General features: G+C 51.2%; 1 protein-coding gene across 5 annotated transcripts in view; it reads left to right on the top strand.

Moving 5' to 3' along the window:
- Positions 1 to 11,601, top strand: part of MTUS1 (microtubule associated scaffold protein 1) — a gene marked incomplete at both ends in the record, with an annotated part of 105,458 nt that extends 93,857 nt beyond the window's left edge. For all 5 annotated transcript variants that reach the window (XM_080710536.1, XM_080710537.1, XM_080710538.1 and 2 more), the window contains 3 exons: positions 2,093 to 2,209; positions 10,747 to 10,844; positions 11,388 to 11,601. In XM_080710536.1, the coding sequence (XP_080566662.1) occupies positions 2,093 to 2,209; positions 10,747 to 10,844; positions 11,388 to 11,601 (429 nt within the window). The remainder of the gene's footprint in view (positions 1 to 2,092; positions 2,210 to 10,746; positions 10,845 to 11,387) is intronic.
- Positions 11,602 to 12,530: the final 929 nt, after the last annotated feature.

Below are 12,530 nucleotides of genomic sequence, written 5' to 3' on the forward strand. Positions count from 1 at the left end.
GGAGTGTAGCCTGGAGGTAGAAGAGTTTCCAGGAACCCCAGTACCACCAAAATAAATAAATAAATAAATAAATAAATAAATAAATAGTACAATCCATTGCTCTTATCAACTATATTCATAGTGTTGTGCATTGGTCACCAGTATCTATTTTCGGGAGAGAAGGAGAGGGAGAGGGGAGAAGAAGAGAGGGAGAATGAGAATTGAACCCAGAGGCATTCTTCCTCTGAGTTACATCCTCATCCCTGTTTTTTATATTTTTATTTTGAAACAAGGCCTTACTAAGTTGCCAAGGCTGGCTGCAAATGTGCAATCCTCTTGTCCTATCCAATCAAGTACTGGGATCACAGGCATGTGCCACCACACCCAACCTCCAGAATATTTTTGTCACTCCAAGTAGGACCCAAGCCTCCTATACTGAAAAATAATTTTTTTTCATGCTCCTTCTGTCTCAGTGCCCCGTTTTTTATTGCCCCGTTTTTCATTCCACATGTCTGTTCTCTGGAATTGAAGATAAAGATTTTTTTATCACTGAAAATATGTTGCCAGCTCAAAGTACATTTGTGAGCACAAATACTCATCTCTCAGTGAGACCTTTTGTGATAATCACATGGCAACCCGTTAGACATTTGATAAACATTAGATGAGATCAAATATTTAAAAAAAAACCCAAAGTTAGTTATTCTGGAAGATTCATAGAAAAAGTCAGTGAGTTCCAAAGGAATCTAGACATCTATACCTGAGGAATAGCGATCTCCCTGATGGTTCAGGAAAGAGATTAAGAGCTCTCTGGAACACAAAGGAGGTTCTTCAACTGCAACCAGTTTTGCCAAGTTCAGGAGGAGGTAGGGAGCAGTGACACCCAGTGCCTCCCCTCTTCAAATTGGAGGTTGTGGGAAAAGAGTGGGCTCATAAGGGGGCAGACTGGCAGGGAACTAGAAAGAGGAGTGCAGGGCACAGGCTAGCACACTGGGAACTTTTAAAAATAATCTGTCCTATTTAAAAAATGCCATTTCCCTCTAATACAAATGAGGTGAGATTTATTAGTTGTGGGGCAAAAAAGAAAAGTCAAATGTGAAAAGGTCTTATGTGAAAATTAAGAGCCCAGAGTTGGAGATCCTGATGCCCTTTGGCTCTGGCATCTTTTCTGAGTGGGTCGTTTCACTTGGGGAACACCTTTCATCTGTCTATGAAGTGAGGGGTTTGGAGGTTGGGATTAAATAATGCCCATTCCCCATTCCCTAACTCTCCCCAAGGGTAAGAATTGGTTCAGATTAAAAACTTCTGCCTTGGAAAGTAGTTTTGTTCATCCAAGACACTGAACCTGTCTTAGAAATTCCTTTGTTAACATCTGATCAATATATCTTGTGCATCTAATTTGCATCCTGAGTTTTGAATGGTTCCGTTGAGTTTCCATCAGTAAAGCAAGAAGTGAGGTGTAGGGAGTAGTCCACACCGTTGATGTGCTCTCAGAATGTCTCCCTTCAAGAGTTTTATTTTGTAAAGAATCATAGTAGAATATGTGCTGTATGCATGTTCGCTATGGGGCATCATAATATAAAATAGTGTCACAGCTACCCTAATAGTATAGCTAAGCCAACATAGCACCATCACAAGAAAAGTCCAGAGACTCAAGGCTTGACTGCTGTATTTATTGTCCTCCAGAGATGCCTATAAACATACTGCGTTTTCGTTCCTGATTAGGTACTGACTTTGCCTACAATTTTTGTTCCCTTTTCTTTCTCCAAATACCAGTGAAGGATTATAGGTTGCCTGGTTCCTAGCCAGAGCTCTGTTATGCATTGTAAGGAATGGTTTTGTTTCCAAGAGCATTTATGATGAAACCAATATTTTTAAATACTAAGTTATTGATCAGTGGGTGAAATGTTTGTTTTCAAATAGTAAGACCAAAATCTTTGAGATTAAAGAGATTTTGGCTTTTCTTTTTCACTTCTTTCTTTGCAACAGCTCTAAGAAGAAAGACTCTTACTACTTGTTCGTATAGTGTCTAATTCTAGATTACATTTTATATTAAGTTTGTACTGTGTGATTGTATTAAATAAGTCAGAGCAATGTCTCGCTGTGTCTTTTCCAGAAAAACCCTCAGATCATGTATCTGGAGCAAGAACTAGAAAGCCTAAAAGCTGTGTTGGAGATCAAGAATGAGAAACTACATCAACAGGACATCAAGTTAATGAAAATGGAGAAACTGGTATGTCTCCTTCAGGAAGGCAAACTGGGTCTTAACAATTGAGGTGCTGCCTGTGAAATAGGAATTGAGCTCTGAGCCTCCAAACTGTGGAGCTGGGATAACTGCTACATACAGACACCTGGAAATCATACAAGAGCTAAAAGTTGCATTTTCTTTTCCAAGTTTGTTCAAGGATGATTTCTTGCTGCCTTCTAGAACATTTGTTTTCCAAGGAGCGTGAAAAGCAGCATTCAGTCCTTGCAAAAACTATAGCAAACAAATCAGACTCATGATTCGGTGGTCAATGACTCCTCACCATAAAGAAAAATCTTAGATACTATAAAGTCAGTAACTTACCACCAACTCTGGGGCAGGCCTTTTATGTCCCAAACAATTTAATATGCAAATTAATTCCACAGGAACAACAATATAATCCATCTAAATTCCTTATGTTTCTTCTTATAAATTAGAATATGATTAAAGAATTGTGCTCTATGCTTGGCATGGTGGCACACATCAGAAATCCCAGTACTTGGGAGGCTGAGACAAGAGGATCAAGGCCAGCCTCAGAAATTTAATGGACTGTGTTTCAAAATATAAAGGTCTGGGGCATAGTTCAGAGGTAGAATGTCCCTGGGTTCAACCTCTAGTGGCAAAAAACAGAATTTGCTTTATAAGATCAATCCACTTGGACAAATAAGAGCATCGCGAAAATATGAATAGATTTTAGCGTACAGTCTGTAGGATAGAGCAGGGGTTTATGTGTGACAAATCCACAAAATACCATGTGTCTGAGGGGTGTGCCAGTGCTCAGTGTCAGTTTTGGCCCCACCCTGAAACACAGCTGCTATGATCCAGGACTCTGCCCAAGTTGGCAGAGTTTGGCAAGGCAGCTCGGGCGGTTCCAGCTCCTGCATACTTGTTCTCAACTGCACCCGCTGCCGACTGTTGCTTGCCTGTCTCCTCCCAGTTATGGGTGACTCATTGTTGAATAAGTTCCTCATTCAAACCTAGACCAGTCCTGGGCAATAGGGAGCATGGAGCTAACTCTTGACCTGTTTGGCTTTTTGTTTGGAGTTCGGGGATTTTGCTTAGTTCAGTTTGGTTTTCTTTTAGAGACTATTATTTTTGAGGGAAGTAATGGCTAAGCCCCCATGTGGATAAATGTACACTTTAATTTGTCAAAAAAATCTTGGTTTTTTTAGTGGAATAAAAGGATCTTGTGGTTGCTAATCTAGTTGCCATACTAGTTCTTGCCAGAGACCATCCCATTCATTATACCAGGTCTGACAACTCTGCTCATTAGCCAGGCAGTGAAGAATAAGATGACCTTGTTAATAATTTGTTGGATCATATGCCATTCATTCATCAAGACTTTTCAGAAGACCACGAGCAATAAAATAGACTCTGCTATAAAAATGCCAACAGTTTAATTTTGTTAACCCTGGGTATTTGTTTATTGCTACATTTGTACCAAGAGGCGTCATAATCATATTAACCAGCATCACATTGTTGTATGTATAGAAGGGGTTGCTATGAGGACAGGTACACCCATGATTACCTTTTTTATTTGTAAGCTCTAGGCCTTTGATTAGGTTAAAATACTTAATAAGGACAAGGAGGTTGTCTAAAGAAGAAGCTTTGATATGAAAACTAGCTTTGCCAAGAATTAGCTCTGTGAGAATATCGGGACTAGTTTCCTCTTCTGTAAAATGTTGGATAAGCTAATATTTAAGGTTGATTTTTGGTACTGGGGATGAAACCCTTCTACCTCCGGGCTACACTTCCAGACCTATTTTATAATTTATTTGGAAACAGGGTCTCCTAAGCCAGCGCAGCTGGCTTTGAACCTGCGCGATCCTCCTGTCTCCGCCTCCCAAGCACAGGGATTACAAGCGTGCACCACCACGCCCGGCTTCCCACCTCTTATTTTCATCTTGAATTCCTTTATACTTATAGAAAATTTCAGTGTTTCGTTTTTCTTTTATTTCAGACTCATTTTCTGGAAAGTTATTTCTCCTGAATGGCTTATGCTGGGCATTTTCTGGATATGAGGACATCTTAAGAAAATAGGGGGCCAGTAGTGTAGCTCAGTGGTAGAGTGTTTGCCTGTCATACATGAGGCTCTGAGTTTCCGTCTTTTTTTGTGTTTGGAAAAAAATAGAGTTCCAAACTGGGCACTTTGATCAAAGTATTATTAGTCATATACTACAATGACAGGGATTTGGAATTCTGACCAGGCTGTGATGTTGCTTCTTAAGTAATAAAACTGTACCTTTGAAAAGCAAGCTGGGAACCAGGCCCAGTAAGACGCTGGGTTCTGGGCGGGGGTCGCGGGCGGGGCACGCCTAATGGGGCCCGGGTCGCAGTACTCTGGGCCCCTGCCGAACTGCGCGTAGCACGCCAGACCCCTGGAGAAACCGGACCCAGTAAGACGCTGGGTTCTGGGCAGGGGTCGCGGGCTGGGCACGCCAGATGGGGCCCGGGTCGCGGGACTCTGGGCCCCAGGCCGAACTGCGAGTAGCACGCCAGATCCCTGGAGAAACCAGGCCAAGTAAGACGCTGGGTTCTGGGCTGGGGTCGCGGGCTGGGCACGCCAGATGGGGCCCGGGTCGCGGGACTCTGGGCCCCAGGCCGAACTGCGAGTAGCACGCCAGACCCATGGAGAAACAAGGCCCAGTAAGACGCTGGGTTCTGAGCGGGGGTCGAGCACAGGGCACCCCAGCTGGGGCCCGGATCGTGGGACTCTGGGTCCCGGCCGAACTGCGAGTAGCACGCCAGACCCCTGGAGAAACCGGGCCCAGAACAGAAAAAGATAAAGAAAAATATCGGAGAGGTGGTAAGAAAGCCGTTATGGATGCCAGGACACTGGAGATGCAGACAAAACTTATCTAAATGCACTGGAACTTATGGAAAAATTCGCCGTGAAAGAGGACTGCTATTTCTCTATATTGTTAAGAATCTCAGACATCACATATAAGGAGAGAGTTTAGCGGAGACCAAGGAGAAATGCGGTGTTGAAAGAGTTCTTCGCGATGGTGGTAGAGACTTGTATTCAGGAGAAGCAGAAACCGGATCTTACCAACTTTATTTTTTTGGAGAAATTACACCAAATGTCGAATGCTACCATCACGCATGCTTAGGAACACTGGACAACATTCAGAGTGGAAAAAGAGCCTGGGAAGGATTTGAAACGGTGGAGGCAGTGGCAATGCCAGTGGCCAATATTCGGGGGAGGCAGAGATCTGATACATTACAACTGGAACCTTTGAAATACTAACCACAGAGACAGTGATCGGAACCTGCTGAGGGGTTAGGCGGGCGCCGGGGCCAGTGGCCGACATCGGAGCTTGCTGTGAGGCAGGGCCACTACTGAGGCCTCCGTGGCCGGGATTGGAACCTGCAGAGGGGTTAGACCGATGCTGGGGCCAGCGAGGCCGGCATTGGAGCCTGCCATGATGCAAGGCTTGTGCTAGGGCCTCCGAGGTCGGGTCCGGAACTTGCTGAGGGGTTAGGCCGGTGCTGGGGTCAGCGAGGCCGGCATCGGAGCCTGCCGTGAGGCAAGGCCAGTGTTGGGGCCCCCGAGGATGGGACCGGAGCCTGCTGAGGGGTTAGGCCGGTGCTGGGGCCAGCGAGGCCGGCATCGGAGCCTGCCTTGAGGCAAGGCCGGTACTGGGGCCTCCGAGGCCAGGACAAGAGCCTGCCGAGGGGTTAGGCCGGTGCTGGGGCCAGCGAGGCTGGCATCGGAGCCTGCCTTGAGGCATGACCAGTGCTGGGGCCTCCGAGGCCGGGATCGGAGCCTGCCGAGGGGTTAGGCCGGTGCTGGGGCCAGCGAGGCCGGCATCGGAGCCTGCCTTGAGGCAAGGCCGGTACTGGGGCCTCTGAGGCCGGGATCGGAGCCTGCCGAGGGGTTAGGCCGCTGCTGGGGCCAGTGAGGCTGGCATCGGAGCCTGCCGTGAGGCAAGGCCGGTACTGGGGCCTCCGAGGCCAGGATAAGAGCTTGCCGAGGGGTTAGGCCGGTGCTGGGGCCAACGAGGCCGGCAGCGGAGCCTGCCGTGAGGCATGACCAGTGCTGGGGCCTCCGAGGCCGGGATCGGAGCATGCCGAGGGGTTAGGCCGGTGCTGGGGCCAGCGAGGCCGGCATCGGAGCCTGCCGTTAGGCAAGGCCGGTACTGGGGACTCCGAGGCCAGGATAAGAGCTTGCCGAGGGGTTAGGCCGGTGCTGGGGCCAACGAGGCCGGCAGCGGAGCCTGCCGTGAGGCATGACCAGTGCTGGGGCCTCCGAGGCCGGGATCGGAGCATGCCGAGGGGTTAGGACGGTGCTGGGGCCAGCGAGGCCGGCATCGGAGCCTGCCGTGAGGCAAGGCTGGTACTGGGGCCTCCGAGGCCAGGATAAGAGCCTGCCAAGGGGCTAGGACGGTGCTGGGGCCAGCGAGGCCGGCATCGGAGCCTGCCTTGAGGCATGACCAGTGCTGGGGCCTCCGAGGCTGGGATCGGAGCCTGCCGAGGGGTTAGGCCGCTGCTGGGGCCAGCGAGGCCGGCATCGGAGCCTGCCGTGAGGCAAGGCCGGTACTGGGGCCCCCGAGGCCAGGATAAGAGCCTGCCGAGGGGTTAGGCCAGTGCTGGGGCCAGTGAGGCCGGCATCGGAGCCTGCCGTGAGGCAAGGCCGGTACTGGGGTCCCCGAGGCCAGGATAAGAGCCTGCCGAGGGGTTAGGCCGGTGCTGGGGCCAGCGAGGCCGGCATCGGAGCCTGCCGTGAGGCAAGGCCGGTACTGGGGCCTCCGGGCCAGGATAAGAGCTTGCCGAGGGGTTAGGCCGGTGCTGGGGCCAACGAGGCCGGCAGCGGAGCCTGCCGTGAGGCATGACCAGTGCTGGGGCCTCCGAGGTCGGGATCGGAGCATGCCGAGGGGTTAGGCCGGTGCTGGGGCCAGCGAGGCCGGCATCGGAGCCTGCCGTGAGGCAAGGCCAGTACTGGGGCCTCCGAGGCCAGGATAAGAGCCTGCCGAGGGGTTAGGCCGGTGCTGGGGCCAGCGAGGCCGGCATCGGAGCCTGCCGTGAGGCAAGGCCGGTACTGGGGCCTCCGAGGACAGGACAAGAGCCTGCCGAGGGGTTAGGCCGGTGCTGGGGCCAGCGAGGCCGGCATCGGAGCCTGCCGTGAGGCAAGGCCGGTACTGGGGCCTCCGAGGCCAGGATAAGAGCTTGCCGAGGGGTTAGGCCGGTGCTGGGGCCAGCGAGGCCGGCATCGGAGCCTGCCGTGAGGCAAGGCCGGTACTGGGGCCTCCGAGGCCAGGACAAGAGCCTGCCGAGGGGTTAGGCCGGTGCTGGGGCCAGCAAGGCCGGCATCGGAGCCTGCCGTGAGGCAAGGCCGGTACTGGGGCCTCCGAGGCCAGGATAAGAGCTTGCCGAGGGGTTAGGCCGGTGCTGGGGCCAACGAGGCCGGCAGCGGAGCCTGCCGTGAGGCATGACCAGTGCTGGGGCCTCCGAGGCCGGGATCGGAGCATGCCGAGGGGTTAGGCCGGTGCTGGGGCCAGCGAGGCCGGCATCGGAGCCTGCCGTGAGGCAAGGCCGGTACTGGGGCCTCCGAGGCCAGGATAAGAGCCTGCCGAGGGGTTAGGCCGGTGCTGGGGCCAGCGAGGCCGGCATCGGAGCCTGCCGTGAGGCATGACCAGTGCTGGGGCCTCCGAGGCCGGGATCGGAGCCTGCCGAGGGGTTAGGCCGCTGCTGGGTCCAGCGAGGCCGGCATCGGAGCCTGCCGTTAGGCAAGGCCGGTACTGGGGCCTCCGAGGCCAGGATAAGAGCCTGCTGAGGGGTTAGGCTGGTGCTGGGGCCAGCAAGGCCGGCATCGGAGCCTGCCTTGAGGCAAGGCCGGTACTGGGGCCTCGAGGCCAGGATAAGAACCTGCCGAGGGGTTAGGCCGGTGCTGGGGCCAGCGAGGCCGGCATCGGAGCCTGCCGTGAGGCAAGGCCGGTACTGGGGCCTCCGAGGCCAGGATAAGAGCTTGCCGAGGGGTTAGGCCGGTGCTGGGGCCAACAAGGCCGGCAGCGGAGCCTGCCGTGAGGCATGAACAGTGCTGGGGCCTCCGAGGCTGGGATCGGATCCTGCCGAGGGGTTAGGCCGGTGCTGGGGCCAGCGAGGCCGGCATCGGAGCCTGCCGTGAGGCAAGGCCGGTACTGGGGCCTCCGAGGCCAGGATAAGAGCCTGCCAAGGGGCTAGGACGGTGCTGGGGCCAGCGAGGCCGGCATCGGAGCCTGCCTTGAGGCATGACCAGTGCTGGGGCCTCCGAGGCTGGGATCGGAGCCTGCCGAGGGGTTAGGCCGCTGCTGGGGCCAGCGAGGCCGGCATCGGAGCCTGCCGTGAGGCAAGGCCGGTACTGGGGCCCCCGAGGCCAGGATAAGAGCCTGCCGAGGGGTTAGGCCAGAGCTGGGGCCAGTGAGGCCGGCATCGGAGCCTGCCTTGAGGCAAGGCCGGTACTGGGGCCTCTAGGCCAGGATAAGAGCCTGCCGAGGGGTTAGGCCGGTGCTGGGGCCAGCGAGGCCGGCATCGGAGCCTGCCTTGAGGCAAGGCCGGTACTGGGGCCTCGAGGCCAGGATAAGAGCCTGCCGAGGGGTTAGGCCGGTGCTGGGACCAGCGAGGCCGGCATCGGAGCCTGCCGTGAGGCAAGGCCGGTACTGGGGCCTCCGAGGCCAGGATAAGATGCTGCCGAGGGGTTAGGCCGGTGCTGGTGCCAGCGAGGCCGGCATCGGAGCGTGCCGTGAGGCAAGACCGGTACTGGGACCTCTGAGGCCAGGATAAGAGCCTGTCAAGGGGTTAGGCCGGTGCTGGGGCCAGTGAGGCCGGCATCGGAGCCTGCCGTGAGGCATTACCAGTGTTGGGGCCTCCGAGGCCGGGATTGGAATCCTGCCAAGGGGTTAGACCGGTGCAGGGGCCAATGGCCAGCATCGGAGCCTGGCGTGAGGCAAGTTCACTCCTGCGGCCTCCAAGGTCGGGACCAAAGCCAGCTTAGGGGTTTGACCGGTTCAGGGGCCAGCGAGACCAGAACTGGGTCCTCCCATGAGGCAAGGCCGCTGCGTGAGCCAGCGAGGTCTGGATCAGTCCACTGAGTAGCCAGGCCACTACTGGGACCATCAAGAGTGGGATTGGTACTTGCAACGCAGCATGCACAGAGAAATATCGCAGAAAATATAAATCAGACGCTTCTCTTAATCAGCAATAACTAGGAGGAAAAGGGCAACAGGAAGAGGTTGAGCTATAGAAAGGGCCCTATAGTGAAGCAACTAATGTGATCAATCAGAGGGTATGTAATACTGGAGGACGGAGCCTCTTTAAAATGCAGGAGGTACATAAACAAATGTATCAAAGTAAATCACCAAAGAAGTGTGGCATGGAGGGAGGGGGAGGGAATGGGACGGGGGCTGGAGGAGGGCTAATTGGATGATGTGTGCTTGTATATCCTCTCAAGTCTTGTACTCCAATGTGATTGATATATGACTACAATGCACCAATTTAAAAAATAAATTAATTAAAAAAAAATAAAATAAAATAAAATAAAAAAAATAAAAAAAATAAAAAAAAAAAAAAAAGAAAAGCAAGCTGGGGTGGTATCAGCCCTCCATCGTGTTAAGTGATTAAATGTCTTCAGGAATCTTATCCTTTAATCTCTCAACTGCTGCATTTGTTCTTGACAGTCTAACCTGGGCAGGTCAGCAGGAGGAAAAAACATATCTTGAAGTGAGCTGGAGAGGGCGGGAGGCTTGCCTAGCGTCCCTCTTTTCAGGTGATGCCCAGCACAGCTTTGTTGCATTGTACCTTTGTGCAGTCAGGTGAAGGTAGCTGCTGAAAACTCAGCTATCCTGAGATATGTTTAAGGTTTTATTAAACATGAGAATGATAACCTCTTAGCCTGTGAGTTTTCATCAAATGTGAGTTTTTTTGTTTGTTTTTGCAAAATTCACTGTAGGATGTGATAGCTTTGATAAATGCATTCTATTCAGCTTTAGTGTGTTTAAAGTTGCCCAGGGCAGGGAACCATTTCCCAAGGGAATTCTAAAAGTATGACCTGGAACAAGAAAGTTACCACTCTGGTGTCATTTCTTAAGTGGTCTGGCAGACATTTCTCAAAAACACATCATCTCTAGGTGCTCAATTTTGCTGATTCAGATTCTTTTTGCAATGCATCAGGGTATAAATATTTCAATGTATTTTTAAACTTTCTCTAATAAAATCTCTCCAAAGCATGCTTGTGTCAGGAATGTACCTTAAAAAATGAGGGAGCCGGGCGTGGTGGCACACACTTAAACATTTGGGAGGCTGAGACCAGAGGATTATGGTTCGTGGACAGCTTCAGCTACTTAGGCCCTTTGCAAGTCAGTGAGACCCTGTTTCAAAGTAAAGAATAAAAAATAGGGCAGGGGGTGTAGCTCAGAGGTAGAATGCCCCTGGGTTCCATCTCCAGTACCGCAAAAAAAAAAAAAAAAAAAAAAAAAAAAAGAAGAAGAAGAAAAATGAGGGAATTCTTTTTATTTCTCTATATAAATGTCAGAATTCTTGTTTATACCAAGGTGGACAACAATACGGCGCTAGTTGACAAATTGAAGCGATTCCAGCAAGAGAATGAGGAGTTAAAAGCACGGATGGACAAGCACATGGCAATTTCAAGGTAAAAACCGTGGTCCTGTTTTTCCTGAGCTGCTCAAACCTAGCATTGCTTTCTTGCCATGCTCCCCTGCAGTCCTCCTAGAAATGTGATTGAAGCAGCTGGTTGAAAAGGTACTGATTTCTATCTGGAAAAGATGATTGTTAGCAGTTCATGCTTTTACCAAAGTGGCCTGGACCAAACTCTTGTTATCTAAGGGAGCAAGTCGAATGCTTTCAAAGAAAGAGAAAAGAGCTCCGAATGTAAGGCCATCCTAAGACTTGTAGAATGCCATGTAGAAAGCTGGCGGAACTGTCAGCAGCATACTATGGATTTGCCCAACAGTACAGCTCAGCTGTTTTTGTGTTTTTGTTTTCTGGCTCACACCAGTGCTTCCAGCATGTGGGTTTCTTAGGCAGCGTAATACCTAGACTTGTGTGCAGGATTCTCTTTTATAGCACAGACACAGGTTTTTGACTTTCAAATTTCAAATGGTAAGCATGGTTTTCAAGTCCTGTTTTCTTTAACTTAGACCCACCTGGTTCCTGCCTCTCCTTTGTTTCTCAGGCAACTTTCCACTGAGCAGGCAGTGCTGCAGGAGTCGCTGGAGAAGGAGTCGAAAGTCAACAAGCGGCTATCCATGGAGAATGAGGAGCTGCTGTGGAAGCTGCACAACGGGGACCTGTGCAGCCCCAAGAGATCCCCCACGTCTCCCGCCATCCCCTTCCAGTCACCAAGGAATTCTGGCTCCTTCTCCAGCCCCAGCATTTCACCCAGATGACGCTGTCTGGAAGCCAAGAGACTCTCTGAAGGCATTTGGACGCAAGTCTGCAGGACTGACCTAGCAGAGGTCATGGGAGCAGAAGCTACGTTACCACACGTGGCGCTGCCGCAGGGAACTGAAAAGCAGCCACCACCAGGACCGACTACATATGGCTGGGAACTGTGGAGGAGACTTCTGACGTGGTCCAGAGGACTCTCCTCCAGAAGAGATTTCCGAATTGATGTGGACCTTGCTGCACAAAGCACTTATGGAACGAGAAAATCTTGTTCATTGCCTTTTCACCTAAACATAAGGGGAAAAACTCTCAGGGGCCTATTGAGATAAAGATTTATAACCTTTGTAATGTTCCTCACCACAGACACCTTCTTGTGATTTTTATTTCGGTCTGATTGGACAGGGGGCAGGGGTGTGAATGAAATGGATGTACCCGAGTGTCCTATGTCTGAGGCAGCCTTCTTTGCTGTGTATTAAAAGTCAACAGCTGAACATAGCTGGGTATGTACTAATCAAATCATAGTCAGCGTACGTGTTTTAACAAAAGCCATAGAAGAAAAAGCAATAGTTGCTTGACTTATAAGTATCTACCACCGGCTTCGCTCCGCCCTTCCATATGGCAAGGAGAGGGTACAACGGGAAAAGCTTTGACTTATCAATGTCTGTACATTCTTCATATCTTTTTAGAGTAACCTGTTGGTAGTTTTTCAGTGTTCAGCCCTGTCAAATGAAACTAGCTGGTTTTTCTTGCAGATTTTTGACTTATTAATGTGAGACTAAAGCTATACTAAGATCCATTTTCTCAGGCTACAAGCAATTCTAGAACCCTAATTTTTCTAAAAAAGAGGGCAGTACAGTGGCTTGTTCTGCCTCATTCGTACCTTACTCTAAGCCATCCGTAGAGATGTATACCATTGTCTTCTCTTCCACTG

This window comes from Muscardinus avellanarius, assembly GCF_963383645.1.
Source record: "Muscardinus avellanarius genome assembly, chromosome: 14".
Classification (NCBI taxonomy): domain Eukaryota; kingdom Metazoa; phylum Chordata; class Mammalia; order Rodentia; family Gliridae; genus Muscardinus; species Muscardinus avellanarius.